The 19,072-nt window shown below is 39.5% G+C and overlaps 1 protein-coding gene across 1 annotated transcript in view; it reads left to right on the plus strand.

Moving 5' to 3' along the window:
* The window catches only part of spcs1 (signal peptidase complex subunit 1), a 12,764-nt gene extending 719 nt beyond the window's left edge, over nucleotides 1-12,045 (plus strand). Inside the window, exons 2-4 of the mRNA XM_048606372.1 lie at nucleotides 9,854-9,913; nucleotides 9,989-10,075; nucleotides 11,855-12,045. Of these exons, the coding sequence (XP_048462329.1) occupies nucleotides 9,854-9,913; nucleotides 9,989-10,075; nucleotides 11,855-11,971 (264 nt within the window). The 3' untranslated portion in view covers nucleotides 11,972-12,045. The remainder of the gene's footprint in view (nucleotides 1-9,853; nucleotides 9,914-9,988; nucleotides 10,076-11,854) is intronic.
* The last annotated feature ends 7,027 nt before the right edge of the window (nucleotides 12,046-19,072 follow it).

Genomic DNA, 19,072 nt, shown 5'->3' on the forward strand with positions numbered 1-19,072 from the left:
ACTCTCTCCGTGACTCCCTTGTCCGCTCCACACTCCCCTCCAGCTCCACCACACCCGGCACTTTTCCCTGCAACCGCAGGAAGTGCTACACCTGCCCCCATACCTCCTCCCTCACCCCCATCCCAGGCCCCAAGAAGACTTTCCACATCAAGCAGATGTTCACCTGCACATCTGCCAATGTGGTATACTGCATCCGCTGTACCCGGTGTGGCTTCCTCTACATTGGGGAAACCAAGCGGAGACTCGGGGACCGCTTTGCAGAACACCTACGCTCGGTTCGCAACAAACAACTGCACCTCCCAGTCGCGAACCATTTCAACTCCCCCTCCCATTCCTCAGACGACATGTCCATCCTGGGCCTCCTGCAGTGCCACAACGATGCCACCCGAAGGTTGCAGGAACAGCAACTCATATTCCGCTTGGGAACCCTGCAGCCCAATGGTATCAATGTGGATTTCACAAGTTTCAAAATCTCCCCTCCCCCCACCGCATCCCAAAACCAGTCCAACTCGTCCCTGCCTCCCTAACCTGTTCTTCCTCCCACCTATCCCCTCCTCCCACCTCAAGCCGCACCTCCATCTCCTACCGACCAACCTCATCCCGCCCCCTTGACCTGTCCGTCCTCCCTGGACTGACCTATCCCCTTCCTAACTCCCTACCTACACTCACCTTTCCTGGCCCCATCCCCGCCTCTTCGACCTGTTTGTTTCCTCTCCACCTATCCTCTCCTCTATCCCTCTTCTATCCGCCTCCCACTCTCTCCCTATTTATTTCAAAACCCCCTTCCCCTCCCCCTTTTCTGATGAAGGGTCTAGGCCCGAAACGTCAGCCTCTCTGCTCCTATGATGCTGCTTGGCCTGCTGTGTTCATCCAGCCCTGCACCTTGTTGTCTCTCATTAATATTTACCGTTGGGAAGCTCATGTCTTTGGTTTGTTCCTTGGAGATAGATCAGGTCTCTTAAATCCATTCGGTTGCATTATGTACCTTCCCCTTTATTGAGTAATGGCTATCCTTGGTGGCTAACCCTTTGGCCTCTAAGTCAGTAAGTTGTGGGTTTAAGTGTCTCTTAGTTCGGCACAGAAATCAACGTTGACTCTCCAGTGCGGCACTGAGGGAGTTCCCCACTGTTTGAGGTGCTGTCTTTTAAATGAGACATTCTGACAAGAGCCCATCTGCTTTCTGATGTGGATGTAAAAGCTCTCACGACATTGTTTAAAGAAGGGTTGGAGAATTAGTCCCAGTCCTCATTGACATCACAAAAACAGATAATTTTAGGCTTTTATCATATTGCTTCTTGATGAGTTTGAAGTCTGAAACATGAATGGCTGTATTTCATACATGAGCAATAATGACTACACTTCAGAAAAGTTTGTAAACTTCTTTGGGATGTCTGCTGATTGTAATGGGTGTATAAATGTCAGCCTTTCATTTAAAGGGAAGCTGATGGAGGAAAATGAAACAACACGTGCAGATAACTTGAAATTAAGCAGGGTGGGAGGAGGTTAATATGGAGAATTCTTATTTTCAGTTGAGCTGAAAAACAAAACAGAAATAGGTCAAAGATGCAATCTGTCACTCTCTGGAGACTATGGCCTGTAGGTCACTTGCAGGATTGAACATCAGTTGTGCCTGTCTGCAGCTGGAACAGATGATGGCATTGGGTGGAGCACAGCATTTCTTTGGAGGGCACTGTTTCTGCCATCTTGTCATTTTTGTCATGTTCTTTTTCTGTGTCCATCCTGGTAACAGCAAGACATCTCTGCATCAACTCCGATCCTGGTCAGCTAGAGGTATTGCTTGCAGTTAGATTAAAAACCAGATGCTGTGGATGCCGGAGATGTGAAATAAAAAGGTGGTGCTAGAGAAACTCAGGTCTGGCAGCATCTGTTGACAAAAGAGTTAATGTTTCAAGTTCAGTGTGATCTCTTCGTAACCTGCTTGTACAGGGGGTTCTGCTATAACACGTAGCAGCAACACGAATTGGCTATAATGTGACTGACAAGTAGGGGAATGTTATTTCTAAAACAAACGTGTTGGCTAAAATGTGATTTTTTTTTTAATATATCGGTGCGCATTGACATCACATCATTTCATGGGCTTTGGCCTGAGCATGTGCAGTGGGTGGGTAGGTGCTGAAAGAGTCTAGGTGCTGAAAGAGTCTATGTGCTGGCATCATGTGATCATTATGCTTTCTGTGAGAGGTACAGTACTCTGCTTTTTTTTTTTTGCAAATTCTGCCATGTTACCCACAAAATGCAAGGACAAAGTGACAAGAAAGTTAGCAAGAAATGTCCGAGTGATAAAATTGTGGGTGGTGAACCTTGCGCACCTTTAGAGACAATGCAAAAAAGATATTAAAGCAAGTCGCATTGCTGGAACAATTGAATGCTAGCAAATCTTTGAGGTCATGGAGAAAGGAACTTGAGGAGTTGGAGCGGCTTCTGAGTGTATTCTGAAGATCAAACAAAAAAGCGATCTTTGGATCACCCTTTTCACCATAAAAGAGAAAGCCTTATCAATTTATGAAGATGTAACAAAAAAAGCTGAAAATCTTGCAGATGTGCCTACCTGTAATGCTAGCAGTGACTGATTTGCTGGTTTTAAGAACCGCTATGCTTTTCATAATGTAAAGTTATGTGGTGAAGCTGCTAGTGTAGACGAGGTGCATGCGATGGCACTTTCTCCCAAAGTAAAAAAAATTAATTGATGAAGAAGGCTACAACTTAGATCAAATTTTTGGTTTGGATGAGACAGGTTTATGCCGGAAGCGAATGCCATCAGGAACCTATCATTCTATGAATGAAGCACATGCTCCGGCTTTGAGATGGCAAAGAATTGTATGACTGTGCTGCTGGGTGCCAATGCCAGTTGAGACTTGAAGCTTAAGCCTGTGGTGGTGTACTGCTCTGTCAACCTGTGAGCCTTCAAAAGGTTACCTTAAATCTACACTAGGCATCTACTTCAGGTGAAGCAAAAGCGGTTGGATGATTGGGCAAATTTTTCCTGACCTTATTGTTGATGTTTTGGAAGATGTTTTTAGAAAGTATTGCGAGGGGGGGGGAAAAAATGTGCATTTGAAGATTCTCCTCATCCTGGATAATGCATCAAGCCATTCTCCCACCATTGGTGAGCTTTCTGAAAACAAAGTGCTATTTCTACCCCCAAACACAACCTCTTTCCTTCGACCTGTGGACCAGGTTGCACTAGCAGCTTTTAAAGCTTATTATTTAAGGTGTACATTTAACAGGCTGATTGCAGCCACTGAGAGGGTTAAGAACAGTTCTTCAATTTTGGAGGAGCTTTAACATCAGGAATGCAATTGACATTATCGTGGAGGCCAGGGGTGATGTCAGGAAGGACTGCTTGCATGCAGTTTGGCTGTCAGATTTTTTTCAAGATTTTAAAACCTCTTTGATCTGTCAAAGGAGCTCACAAGGATCAAAGAACATTGTGTTGCTCTTGCAAAGCAAACTGAATTTGAAAAAGTGGAGAGTGAGGATGTTGAAGAGCTGCTTGAGTCTCATTGTGAAGACTTCTCTACAGCTAATCTACAACAACTTTATTGCTGAGGGGATGAAGCGGAAGAAGTCCAGAATGCAGCACCACGAGAACTTTCCACTTCTATTTTGTCTTCTACCCTGAGGGGAAATTAAGAAACTATTGTAATGATTGGAGGACAACGATTACAATACAGCACGTAGCAGGGTAGCAGTTCATGGAATAAGATCTTACGTGGCACCCTATGAACAGCTTCTTCATTTAAAAAAAGAAAAAGGGCTAAGCAGCATAAACTGGGGGGTTGACTTGAAAAGACAACCAACAAGAAACAAGTCAGAAGACAATGAACCACAGCCATCCATTTCTGGATTAACTATTTTTTGCCCTAACCCTTCAACCGCAACTGCACCTGAAGGTGGTGGTGGTGGTGGTGGTGGTGATGATGATGATGATGACAACCCTCAGCCCTTGCATTAACAACAGAGCTACCTCCAAACCACCTCCCCCATCAAGTCATCTTGACAATTTTTTTCAAGATAAGGTGTTAAATTTACTCTTTTATTTCCATTTTTTAGATATGAATAAAACACTTATTCAAACTGTGCTATTCTTTTGTGTTAGGCCTTTGAGTGATTTTTGAGTTTTGTTTTGGTGGTCTGCCCCAAACCCCCTTTTTCCCATAGGCCCATTATTTCTGTAGCACGATTTTGTATAACGTGATGTTGCACAGGAACGCAACTATAGTGTTACTCCCTGTATCTCAGACTTGGGTGACCTTTTTGTGGTGTTTAATAGCAAACTCACCACAGGGCATGTTTTTTGGGATGTGGCCTTCCTCCATTCAGCTCATGTGATTCAGCTGATGGAGCTTTAATCGCTGGGCATAATTTCACATTGGTGTACTTTTGTATTTGGCACGGTCTTGCCAGAAGATGTTTAGTATTCATCTGAAACAGCAAAGTTGTAGCTATTTGGTCTCTCTTCTTGGCTTGCATAAGTTGTCCATGCTTCACTAGAGTAAGGAGGTACTGATAACACATGAAATTTTTTATTTTTGGATAGTTTGCTGTTGGTCTATACTTGACATCTCAAGTTTGATAGTACAGTTACAGCCTTTGTCACGCCTGGTGCTAATTTCAGCGTCCAGGGACAGCTTGCTGTGAAAATGGTGACAACCTCCAGAGTGAATTGTTGATAGAAAGTGGAGTGTGTACATCCTTAGCTGTAACTTTTTGGTTTTCTTGGCACTGATAGTCAAACGTGCAGGCCCAAGGCAGGGCACTCTGGCACCTGTGCCGTAAATTCTAAGTAGGAACATAGGAACAGTTGGCCATTCATTCCCTTGAGCCTGCTGAACTATTCAAAAATATAATTGTTGATCTGTGGCCTAACTCCTAATGCCTGTCTTGGGGCCTATATTCCTTTGTCTGTCTCAGATTTAAATTTAGCAGTTGAATTAGCGTTAATTGCCATTTGATGAAGAAAGTTTTTGAAACCTCTACTAGTGGAAATAGTTTATCTATCCTGTCTTTTTCCCTGTTAATATTGTGATGGCCTAGATGCGGAGCAATCAAATTCTAATAGATTAAAACTGTCATCATGGAAAGGCCTGTTGGCAATAAACATGCATGTTCTTTAGCTGAGAGGCCATTCATTTCTTTAGGATAATGTGATGACTGCACTATCACTGTGTTCTAATACAAAATGCAACAACAAAAATACAATATAATTTGGGAGTGCAATCAACCTAAACTGCCCAGAATGAGTCAATGGGAAAACAGGCCATAGCTTTATCTGCAAATTTAGCATAAAAGAATAGGGAATGCTGGTGGGAGAAAAACACCTGATATAGTGCTTATTGTCCACCTTTTTAATGCTGCTCTCAACATAGCTTTCTTTGCATCTAATAATGAGACTAAAGCCAATTTAGGATGTTCTTTGCTCATGCCTGAAATCTATCTAGCCAGCTTCCAAAAATTCTTGGTGGTAATTGACATTAAATGTCACCAATTCCAGAAAACTCGCATCATGTATTTTATAGCTTGAAAAATGACCTTCTGTTTTATAAAAAGAAAAACAAATTGTTTACGGAGTCATGTAAACAGGCAGCTTGTTCATATTTTTCTCTGCAGAAGTGAGAATCTACAGGCCGAAAGTGATAGTATAAGAGGCTTTGAATTTAAAATAAGTTCAATTAACACAGTGTTTGAAAGCCCTTTTTTGAAGCAAAAATTAAGAATACCTTCTCAAATTCTGTTTACATTGATCTGCGTATACTGCACTGTAATGTTGAAATGTCAGATTTTATGATTACTGAAGAATGAGTCTGAAGTGAAAATTTTATGAATTACAAATACCTAATTTCTGAAGTCAAAACAGTTGAGAAATAGAAATTTTATATCCATTGTGATGATTGCAGTATGATAGAATGGAGTGTTAAGAGTTTTATAGACTGATAACATTCAAACTTGCAGTTAAAGGTGTTAAAATTCAAGAGGATGACAAGATTCATGTTTTAAGATGTTTACTGTCAAAAGACTAAACTCATTACTGAAAACGTTCTTTGTAGGCAATTCATATTAAAAACCACAAAATCAAATAATTTTATGGACAGAATTTAAAGCATGACTGTTTACACCTCAGCATTTTCAACACCTTCTTCTAATTTTGAAGATTAATAGTTTATCACTGGTAAATGCAGACACTGCTGTCAATAGCTTCAACTATAAACACCTTTAACCATTGTTCCAGCCTCCCATTTAGTCTTTAACAGCCACATCACCCAGGTCTGTTGTTCGATGGACTTCAGAATAGGTCACATGACCCCTTCATTCTAACCAAAATTAAAGACACAGATCAAGAACATAATCGTTTAAACCTTTTTTATTTGTGATAAATCACAAGTCTGTTGCTTAGCATGTTGTTTCTTAGTTTATATATTAATGCCGTAGTGTTCAAACATGCCTCAACCTGAATGGGAAATGCTGGGGACTGAACTGTTGGAAAGGGAAATAGAATGCTATACATATAATCCATAACTGGACATGCGAAATCATAGGCCAAACTTCATGCATGGCAAGCAGTGAAACATTAAACTTAGGGTCCTGACGTCCATCAGGACTTGGAGAATATCCTGATGTACACAGCTGCTATAATTCCATGGGAAGTTTAAGCTTCTGATGTGCAGCCCTCTGAAAATGTCTCTTACGCTGATCTCAGTGCTGGAGACTTGGAGCTAGTTATATGCTACTTACCCAGATGCTTCCCTCAGAAATATTAAGATGTTTAATCTCTGGTGTAGCTGAGTGACTAGCAGTAGAAGCCAACCCATTAACCACAACCCTGTCCCAAATGACTGGCTCCATTGGCTTAACTACTCACACCTGACATCTCACCCACTTACCTGTTCATCCACTTGCATCCCACTGAATGATTGAGATTTTTAAAAACTGATTATTTAAAGGGGTGTGCCCTATGTATCATTTCACTTCCCCAGTCTTTTTCATAGACTGCTGTTCGAAGGCTTCATTGCTGTAGCTAGGATTAGAAGTGTACAGAAAGATAAACATATAATGTCCATGGTTGTTAATTGACCAGAAACTCTGACCCACTTTCATTTGCTATTTTTAAGCTGCGAACGTGAATGTCGGTACCTGTTTTATATTATTTCTGTTGTGGTGCTTTTGTGGCACAGGGGTCCCGGTCTCTCTGCCAGAAATCCTGGTTCAAGTCCCACTTGCTTCCTGAGGTGTGACATATCATATTTAAACAACTTTTTTTTTAAAAAAGTGGCTAACATCCCAGTAGTCCAGCGATTTAGGATTTGACAATCTTACCGCAGCAACAGAGGCTTGATTTATTGTCAAGTAATAGCGATTTATTAACCCTCTTGTGCACAGTGGTAGTGTCGCTGCCTCTAGGCTACTGTGGGTTGATTAAAAACATCTATATTCTATTCAGATTATTTCTGATTAAACGTCACAATGTCATGTGAGCAAGTGTGTGTACAAAAGGTTGCCTCTGATAATATTATTTGTGTAAATCTTCTGTGATGTTTATGTACAGAAATATTTTGTAAATTGTGTTCTTTTTTTTAATGCTAGATGGTGTCCTTGCTGTGCATTCTGTTACGACCCACTCTGGTAGCATGTCATAAATTGAGCCCCCCTAGTCCCAGAGTTGTACCAAATGTTGAAGTTTTTAAAGTACATACAGTACTCTAATTTACTTGACCTTCAGACCAAGGTTGATAGAAAGCACAGATGAGGTTTTTACACTAAACAAGGATTATTATTTATAATAGTAATTAGACTATAGCTACTGATATAAACCATTGGTGTACAACAATACTAACTAAAACTCTAACCCTTTATAAACTTCCCATCTGTTTTTGTCACGCATGAACAAATAGTGAAAATAGTTTATTGGCAGAAGTACAAAAAGCTGGAAGGTCAGTTCGGTGGTCTTTTGATTCCCTGTTCCAATATTGAGAAGATTCTGCTTTGGGAAGCCAGGCCCTTGGTGTTCAGTTGTCTTTGTGTGCTACCACTGGTTTAATAGAAGTACAGAGAAACTGAGTAATTTGGAAAACTGCTTTGATTTATCAATTCCGAAGTCAGAGCTCACAGCAACTGCTGGAGAAGGGTTAAGTGGTTTTCTTTACATGCAGACAACATGCGGCTTCCGCTAGGGAGAACAACTACATGTTTGTGTGTCTCCCTGTCTTTCTCTAACCTCAGCTGAGAACCAATCAGCTTCACTTGTAAACAATTCCTTGGTTCCTGATTGTCTGCTCTTTGCAGAAACCTATGGCAGAAGATATAAAGTGTAAATTCTCTAAACTTAAAATAATTGACTAGTTTCAAGCTGTTCCTTGGTTTTTAGTGTTTTAACTTGGTCATACTCACTGTAGCTGTCCCAACCTCCTGAGTGAGGTGGCCTGGGTTCAGGACTTGTGGGGCTCTTTGGTATAGTGGTGGTGTTCCCACCCTGGTGCATAAAGCCTGGGTTCAAGTCCCTGCTCCAGAGGTGTGTCATAACGTGTCTGCAAAAGTTGATGTTTAAAGCTGGGTTCTATTTTGGGTTCAGGAGGGGAAGGTGGAATCTGATGTTTGTGTTAAACTGTAAATTTATAATAAGACTCTTGTGAATCTCTCTTGCTGCCTCATTCAACATGCAGATATCGGTCTGCTAAATATGGTAGCACAGGATTATTCTTGATCTCTTCAGGTGGGAAGATGGCAGAAGCAAAGTTCTCTGGTTTGTTTTTTTCAAAAGTGAAATGGCGGACTCATTACCAAATAGAAACTACATCAATGAAGAAGCAATAATTGGTTAACATACACAGTCAATAATATAGTATAAATGTTTAACCCTCTAAAATCTGCAAAACAGATATCCAAATACACGGTATTCATGAAACTGGGGAAAAAACTTATTTCTTTGAAGAGATTGGCTTTCTAAATAAAAACTTGGACCAGTGATTTATCGTTGAACACAAAAGGATGAAGCATAGAATGTTCTGAAGTCTGTTGCTTTGATGTTCTGGCATGTACGGTAAAGTAACTGGACCATGAGTAACATGGTTCACTCTGCAGACAGAGCTTACTCAGGAAATACAAGATTGAGAAGTCCTGCAATTCCTGTGAGAAGAACAAACTTATTCCTGAACTCAACAAAAGGATTTTTTCAGAAATAGAGAGATCAGATGAGCAGTCATTATCACAGATTTTTTTGTCCCTCCCACACAGCCAATTGAAGATTAGATTAAAATCCTGAAGTTATCCAAGCAAGTCACTGTTTAGAGAACCCCATCGGGGATATTCAGCAAAGCAGCAGTTATCACTCATCATGTGATTTCTGGGATACCTTACTTAAAAATCCCCGCCATCCACAGTGACCTTTTCAATGCTCTATAAGCACGCTAGGTATTTCCACAAATTTTAAAATAAATCAATCTCCCCCTATCCCCCCACAGTCTTTCAAATCCAACTCCTCTAAGCAATATTAAATGTAAAGATTCTTTGTGACAGTCTTAAGAGAATTGGCAGAGGAGAAGGTAATTCTGAATGTATGACATCAGTGTTAACTTGGTCACATTTGCTTTGTTTAATTTGTTCTGTATATAGTAAAGTTTGTTTAAAAGAAGGGAAATCTTGTAGCATAGCTCTCATTTAAAACAAAGTGTTAGGTTTTCTGTTTAATGTTAATGATCCCTAACTAGATAGTAAAAAATTAACGTCCAGTCAGAAAATAAAATGCATGTTAAACTATGGCATTTCTTTATTTAAACGAGTGCATAATGCAACTTGTTAATTTTCTCAAACTACATAATTCATTTTTCTTTATTTGCAGGACTACAAGGGACAACAACTAGCAGAGCAGACTTTCCAACGAGTCATTGTTGCATCTGCTGTAAGTACTTGTTTTCTTAAATTAAAGACAATTTGGTCTCTAGTTTGAAATTACAACATTTATTTTCTTCGCTAGATTATTGGCTTCATTTACGGTTACATGATTGAACAATTTGGATGGACTGTTTACATTGTGCTGGCAGGTTTTGCAATTTCATGCTTGGTAAGTTATATAAACAACCTTTGATTTCCTGTTGTAATTGCAGTGCATCTTATATATTAACATCTTGTGCAATAATGAAATAAGCAAATTACTCTGCCTCAAAGCAGAAGTCCAATTTTGATTTTCAGTTCATTATACCTAACAAAAGTTAATTTTGTCTGGACTCATTTTAAAAACAAAACTGAAATCAAACATTTTTCATATTTTCTAACTCTTACGAGATGAGAAAATATTGGACTGTACTTTCAATCTGCAGTTACTTAATACAATGATCTGATTGGCAACTCTGTTTTAAGGCACATATTCAGGATCTTTTTAGAATAATTTTAAAGCTACCTGACTAATGTCAGTAAAAGCAACATGCAAATTATTTGTTTAGACTAAATTATCTCCAATTAGGATTGTCTTCTATGCTTTTAACTAAGCTTTCAGCTAGGGTCGCAATAGGGGGTTATTTCAAAACACCAACTTTTGGAAAGTGGAGCAGATAGCTACGTTATTTTTAGAATCGATAACATGGAAACAGGCCATTTGGATTAACCAGTTCAGTTTGGTATTTTTCTGTCCACATCCAGTCCCATTTGCCTATCTTCTTTTTTCTTTTAATTAACATTTTTAACCTATTTGTAAATGTTAACTTGGCCTCTGCTTCAGTTATTAACTCCAGTTGTGCACTTCACAGCCTCTTGACCTTGTTGCAGACAGCAAGCACTGCTAATAAATTATCTACTGAAAATCCTTCATCTATCAAAGTGCTCCATAATTTCCTCCTTGTTCTGATCTTTCAATAAATAGCCCTAAATTTTTCACATTTTATTCTTTTGCATTTCTTCATATCAGTCAACATCCTAGCGTGTTTGTGGTGTATTCTTCTTGGTTTTAACATGCTTTTCATAATGGAACTGAACATTGTATTCCAAGTGGGAATTTTCTGTGGCTGTATATAAATTTCAGCATTACATTGTGACTTTTCTAAACTATGCTATTTGCTACAAAACACAACATTCGTTCAGCTTTTCAATGTCCTTACTGAGTTCAAGGAGCATTTTTCCATTCTTGTGAACTTCAGCCCTTAATTCTATCTGCTCTTCTCAATGACCTTACTCTGACAAGTTACCATTTTATTTACTCAGATCTAGCTATAACACTCTCCTTACATGCACATGAATGTAGGAACTTGCATGCATTCCCTTTTTCTCTATCCTCGTAAAAAATGAATATGAAAATTAATAATAAAATAACTCTATGGAGTTGAGATGGGAGTTAAAACCATGGATATTGATGATGTTAACACTATTTTTATAGTTCTTTGCTGAAAGTAACAATTATTTCTAGTACAAAAAACTGTCAATGAGCAAACTTACAATGAAATTTTATGTAAATGTAAAAAAAAAGTAATTTTGATTTACTGTTGAATGCAGTGGCTATTTTAAGGAAAGTATAATTGAAGCTGAGGAAAAATAAACTTGCTTCTACTTGGTTACTGTCTCCTTTTGCATTTTGAAACTTTCCGATTTTAAGATTTTTGAACATGCATAAAGCTTAATACACTAATTCTTTTATTCTGAGACTGTTGTCCAGATTGAGATTGTTTATAAAATTTTAGTTTGTGTTCTACCACTATTGTACTCTTGTCTGCCCTTGTTAAACTCCTTAAGTTAATTTTAGAAGTTTAGCTTGTGTTTTCTGTATTACTTTTTGTAACAATTCTAGTTGAATATTTTAATAATTCTTGCAATAACAGCTTGTCTTTAACTGTAATGTAATTGCATTTTTCAGCTAACCCTCCCACCGTGGCCTATGTATCGTAACCACCCACTGAATTGGCAGCCAGAGGTGCAGACTGAGGAGAAAAAACAAACTGAGTGTGTCAAGAAGCCAAAAAAGCATAAATAATGTCAATTACCCTGTATACAGCCATACATCCTGATTTTTATTTCATGACTTAATAAATATTGCTGAATCAGAAAGAATTGTGTTCAATAATGTTAGTTTATGCAGTGATGATTTTGCATGTAAAGATTCCCAACAAAAAGACATGGGGAAATGGGTTTGGTATCACTATTTTGAATAAGAGCTAGACAGTTCTAGCAATCACTGGATATCATTGGAACAATTTATCTGCTGCTTTTGTTGTTGGAGACCTTGCTGTGTCCCACTCATTGCATTATGTATGCTTTAGAGATACTTGGGGGAAGCGAATAGCCTAGTGGTATTATTGCTGGACTGCTAATCCAGAGACGCAGATAATGTTCTGGGGATCCAGGTTTGAATCCCACCACGGTATATGGTGGAATTTAAATTCACTAAATATCTGGAATTAAGAGTCTAATGATGACTGTGAATCCATTATCAATTGTTGGAAAACCCATCTGGTTCACTAATGTCCTTTAGGGAAGGAAACTGCCATCCTTACCTGATCTGGCCTACGTGTGACTCCAGACCTACAGCAATGTGGTTGACTCTTAACTACCCTCTGGACATTAGGGATGGGCTGCTTAGCCAGCGATGCCCTCATCCCGTGAATGAATTTAAAAAAAAACTTAAATGTACGGATAGAGAGAAACTAACATGGATCAAAACCTGATCACTGAATTACAGAATTCCTTCAAGTTTTAGACAGATTAAAGCATGCATATTACAATTTATACATTTGATATCCGTGTGTTCCATATTCTTTGCCTACAAAGATTGAGAAACATTGTCTGTTCTTCACCCAAGACCTTTGAATAGTGATTAATCTGGACAGTCTCGATGCCTTGTTAATTAGTAATTAGCAAAGCTAAAAGTAACAATTTGGCTAAAGTGTTAACCCTTACTAATTAACACCTTCACCTCCCCCTTTAGGCCTTTGGCCTAGCTCAAGATAGAGATTCAGTGGTGTGGTCCTTTTTCTTTATGCTGTGCTACCCTTTGATACTAGCCAAGTATCCAGCTTAGAATCGCTAACACAATGGGTCAAGCCTGTTGTGTTGTTTGATCCTCTGGTCGAGGTCCTTTTACCTGAATGTCCACTTCTATGTGACCTCCTGGTTCATTAACTCAGGCATGTATGATACAAATAAATAAGTTGTGCAATAACTAGCATGTGAGAAATTACTCAAATCCATGGGTGTACCTGTATATTTGTTCCATAGTTCTTCTCACTAGGTGATAGAGCCTAGAGGACAGTACCATCTGATAAGGCTTGGGCTTTTTTTGCTGGAGTGTATCCTATACCTGCACTGTTTCACTTGGATTAGGGTAAGGTATTCAGTCAGTAGTGGGATAATGTAGGAAAATAGGTTTAGGTATTGCATAAATTTCCACAGCTTGCCTGTTTATATATTTCACTCTGGTCACTTTTGCTGGTACGTGTGGCTATAAGTATACTGAACAGTTGTAGATGGGACTTGTGACTTAACTAAACTCCTGTTGCCATGTGGTAGTACAATATCTCCCATTGGACATATTACCAGTGTTGGCTCTCTTGTTGCCCATACGTTCTCCAATAAAAGTGGCAATTTTATTATGTACATTGCATGAGAATATATGAGTGAAGAAGTTTCCACACTATATCTAAACCAGTACATATTACATTTCCCCCGTTCTATTCTAATGGTGGTACCATATGTAATAATTGCTCCAACATTCTCTACCCTATATAGTGTCTTTCACAGGTGTTGTCTCTGGTATGACTGGTGTAGCCAGAACAATGTTGATCAACATATATGTATAACACATTCCACATTAGTCTTATACACATGTATTAAACCCTTGAGTTGGCAACTGGTATGGGGTATGTTCCCCCTTGTGAATTTATTTCCGATTTTTCCCTCATCTGCTCAAGTATCAATGATCCACAGGAACTGCAGACATAATTTCTGATTACACCATTTGAGAGATTTTCTTGCACCTTGATCAATTTACTAATAGAATCAGGTATGATAATAGTAGTGACCAAGCTCTGAATTATCTGTGTCAGATCTTAGTCCATACTAAGCTGTCTGTGGTTCCCTATTTACCAGATTTCCTTAAGTTGAGAACTAAAAATCTGAACCTCTTTCTCTACTAATCCATAGTACAAGTTTTGACACAAACACTAATCAATCAAGTAAACTGGTACTGGAGAGTTTTTGGAATAATGAGTACCAGCTCATGGTATATATCATACACAATCTCATTATTAATTAATGTGTTGATACAGTGGCTTTAGGAGGTGTGTTTTGTCTGGTTTCTTTTAGAGGAAAATTGGGGGAAACAGAGGCTGAACAGTTGACAGAACATAGAACAGCACGGTACAGGCCCTTCGGCCCACGATGTTGTGCTGAACTTTTACCCTAAACCTAAGGTCTAACTAACCTCCACCCCTACGCCTATCTAATAGCTGCTTAAATGCTCCTAATGAGGCCGACTCTACTACCCTCTCCAGCAACGCATTCCACGCCCCTACCGTTCTGAGTAAAGAACCTACCTCTGATGTCTCCCCTACATTTACTTCCACTCACTTTAAAACTATGCCCCCTCGTAATAGCTACCTCCACCCTAGGAAAAAGTCTCTAGCTGTTGATGACAGATAAACAACTTGTGAAGCCTTGGGTGCTTTTAAGAGTTGGGAAAATAGAAGCAGCCCCAGTGTGATCAAGCTCCTACGCCCAGAGCTAGGGATTTTAAGTTTAGCTTTCAGCAATTGCTGTTGGGGTCTTGAAGAGGTGGAAGATACTTTTGTCCCTCTCTTGGTTACAGCCAAAAGCTGGTGGTTCTCTGCCTGCTATGGGAGTTGCATAGGAGACAATTCTGTTTTTTGAATTTGCCTTTTTGCCAAGGGTGTGTTTATGGGATGTTACTGTATTGGTAGGGTTATTTGTAATAGTTACTGTATCTATTATTCTGTTAAGTATTCCAATGGAGTTGTTATTCCAAGTTCCTTTTTTGTATTTTAACTGTAGTGTTTGAATAAATTGTGTTTTACTTAACATTAGCTAAACTGCAATCAAATTGCATCTAGAATACTATCTTGCCTTTACCTTTGAAATAGGAAGCAGTTAAGGTGTACGCTACCACCTTAAAAAATTTGGAGGCGGTCTGGGCCAAAACATCAACATAATTCAATTTTCCAGCAATCTAAACATAAATTTGGCAATTTAATAAATAACCCAGAACAGTCCCCACTATGTCTGTCAATCTGCATTTATCAGTGTGATATGTTGAGTCTTGCATTCCGCATTGCTTGTTGTGTAATTTAATAGTATTGTGGATGTTTATTGGGCAATATTCATCAGTCCTGCTACAAATAGCATTCTGTCAATTAAATAACTATCCAAGAGGAGGAGGGGAGGAAAGAGGTTTTGAGAGGCTGCTGCAGTGGAGAATGTGATGTGGATTCAGCCGTTCTGCATGACTGTTGCGACTACATTCCGGTGGGTCTGATGATGTGGTGGTTTTGGCGACGAAGTGGGTCCAGGTCTGTGATTCCTATGGCCTGGGATTCCTTGTGGTATCTTTGATGGTGGTCTGCATTCCTTGCAACGACATCGACATTGGCATTGGCGGTGGCCTGGGATTCCTTGCGGAGGCTTCCTGGCAGCGGCCTCGGGGTCAGGTTTCCTCAATCTTGGGAGCCCTGGAGTTGTGAAGTGAACTAAGATGGACTTTGTCTACATTTTTTTTCTTTTTTTAAAATATTATTTGTTATCAAAATGGGAACTTAAACACTTCTCATTGTATTTTTTTGTAAAGGTACAAGTGACAAATTATTATTCTCTTCTGGTTGGAATTAGTCCTGCAAGGCAAAATAATTAGTTAAATGCTAAAGTTGTGACAGTGTTTCCAGTGCCCCTTTCCCTTTTATATTCATGCAAGCATAAGTAGCATTGATCATAATTATCTCATATAATCCAACCTATCTAGGTACAAACCTTATTTCCTACCCTGGGTACCTTGGTCTGTTCTATTTTCATCTCTGTCTCTATATTATGTAGAAATTACTGATCTCTAATCTGTCGCACCTCATTTATCTGCTTAGGCTGCTTCTCAAAAATCATTTAACTCACTTGCAGCTCTGAATTCCTCATTACCAGTCATAGCATTCCCTGGAATGCTCAGTTCGTTCTGTCATCAACTTTTACAGTTGTACATCCACTGGGTGTTACCGAGTTCAATCAGGATACTAGGGCACAAATCTGCCTATCCCTGCCTGGTCTCTTGTATGGCTTTATCTAATGCTTTCCTTAACATCCTATTCATTTGTTCTCTGAGGTCTGAGCTCTGCAGGTGGTAAAGAATGATTAATAACAACCAAACAATAGATTTTTTTCCCCCCCGAGTCATGGGAGGGGACCCTATGAAATGGATTTATAATTGCTCCTATGGCAATTTTGGTCTGGTATAACATGCAGACCTTGACTGGTCTCCCTGGGTTATGTTTGGACACATACCAGACATGTTCGTATCGTTTTGCTACATCTCTTCCCATTCCTTGCCACCTCATGACCGCACCCCCCCCCCCCCCCCCCCACCCCCCCCACCCCACCCTCCTATGGTGCACACTTTTTGGTATAATTTAAGAGGTTACATTGAGTGTGGTGTGGTGATAACGCCCTTTCCCATATTTGCCAGATGCCATCCCTTTAGCAGTTTGTTCTTCCATCACTTTTTCCTCTGTCGTATCCCTTTGTACCATGTTTATTTCCTCCAGCGCAATTGTTGCTGCTCCTACCTTATGCTCAGGGTTTGTTGCCTTCATGGCTGCTGCTTCTGCCTGTTGCTTTCATCAGCTTTCCTGTTCCTCTGATGCTCTTTTATTTGCTTTAACTTTAAATCACTGCTGCCTCTCATAGATATCCAGCAGCTTCTATTAATTCCTTAATTATTTTATCATGTTCTCTATACGTTCTCTTCCTGAGGTGTTTCAACTTATGTTACCATATAATCATGTATAAACATTCAGTTTGAGGGAGAGAGAAGAGGGTCAAAGACTATTTTTAAAAATTAAATAAGGGCAATCATAATTGAAAAACTTAAAAGGAAAAATTTCAGTACAAGAAAGCTAGCCAGAAATATAAAAACAGTTATTAAGCATTTCTACAACTATTTAAAAAAGAATAGAGTTAACTAAGTGAGCATTGGTCCTATAGAAAATGAGGCTGGAGAATTAGTAATGGAAAATATTGAGATAGTGGAAGAATTAAACAGGTATTTTGCATTATTTTTCATTAGAGGATATAAGCTACATCCCAGAATAGCAATGAATCAGGAAATAGAATGGAAGGAGGAGCTTCACAAAATCAGTTATCACTGATGAATCATTACTGGAGCTGTGGGCTGACAAGTGCCCAGATCCTGATAGACTTCATCCTAGGGTTTTATATAATTAACGGTAGGGTCCTCATATGTCAGACCTACCATCTCAGGAATTAGTCTGGTGAACCTTTGCTGGACTCCTCAGACTAGGAGTCAAAACTGCATACAATACTCAAGATGTGGCCTCACCAAGGCCCTATATAACTGCAGCAAGACATCCCTATACTCAAATCCTCTCACTATGAAGGCAAACATGCCATTAGCTTTCCTCACTGCCGCAGCACCTGTATACCAACCTTCAGCGACTGTTCCACCATGACACACAGGTCTCTTTGCACTTCACCTTTTCCTAAACTGCCACCATTCAGATAATAAACTGCCTTCCTGTTTTCACAACCAAAGTGGATAACTACACATTTATCAACATTACAATGCATTAGCTAAGTATTTGCTCACTCAGCCAGCCTGTCCAAGTCAGCCTGCAGCCTCTTAACATTCTCCTCACAGCATACACTGCCACCTCGCTTAGTGTTATCTGCAAATTGAGATGTTGAATTCAATTCCTTTATCCAAATCATTAATGTATATTGTGAACAGCTGGAGTCGCAGCACTGAACCCTGCGGCACCTCACTAGCATTTTCCCAACAACAGATGTTAGTCAAACTGGTCGAGAGTTTCCTGCCTTATGTCTCCCTCTCTTCTTGAACAAGGGCATCACATTAGTGGTTTTCCAATTCACTGGAACACTCACAGAATCCTGTGATGCCTAGAATATATCTAGTACATCTACAGCCACTTCCTTTAAAACCCTTGGATACAGGCCATCAGGTCCTGGCACTTGTCTGCCTTTAGTTCCATTTGTTTGTCAAATACTTTATCCCTCAAGATGATGGAGACTTCTACAAGATTTTTCCTCCCATGGGCACTTATCTGTTATCTTTGGGATGTTGATAGTGCTCTTCACCATGAAGGTGGATGCAAAGTCTTGGTTTGAATTATCTGCCATTTCCCTGCTCCCAGAATCAGTTCCGCAGTTGCCTAGTGTACCCAAAATTCACCTAACCTGTTTCTGTATACCCTTAGAAAGTCTTGCTGTTTATTTTTATTTTTCTTGACAATTTACTTTCATAATCAATTTTCTCTGTCCTTATTCGTCATCTGCTGCTGATTCCTAAAACATCCCTATTCTCTCACCTATCACTAGTTTTTGTCATTTTGCATGTTTTAATTTTTGATTGGATTCTCTCTTTGAATGCCTTTTGTTAACCATGGTTGTTCATCCTTCTCATTGAGCCCTTTTTGTCCAGAACATATTTTGCTACATGTTATACCCCGCTCCTTCCTGCCTACCCTGATAATCTTTCACACCATTGCTTAATGAGAATCTATTTACTTCTAATTTAAAAGTATTCAAAGACTCTATTTCTACCTCATTTTATGGAGGAGTGTGCCAAAAGTCTCTGACTCTAAGGAAAAATTTCTCCGGATCTTTCCTTTAAATGGGCAATCCCTGATTTTTAAATACATCCCTTGTTCTAGTTTCTCCCAGAAGAGGAACCATCCTCTCTGTAAATACTCTGCCAAGACCCTTCAAAATCTTTTCAGTTTCAATCAAGTCTCCTCTTGCTGTTCTACACCCCAGTGGATACAAGCCCAATCTGTTCAACCTTTCCTCACAAGACAACCCCCCTAATTCAAGGTATTAGTCTGGTAAA

This window comes from Rhincodon typus, chromosome 16 (genome assembly GCF_021869965.1).
Source record: "Rhincodon typus isolate 14 chromosome 16, sRhiTyp1.1, whole genome shotgun sequence".
In the NCBI taxonomy this organism is placed as follows: domain Eukaryota; kingdom Metazoa; phylum Chordata; class Chondrichthyes; order Orectolobiformes; family Rhincodontidae; genus Rhincodon; species Rhincodon typus.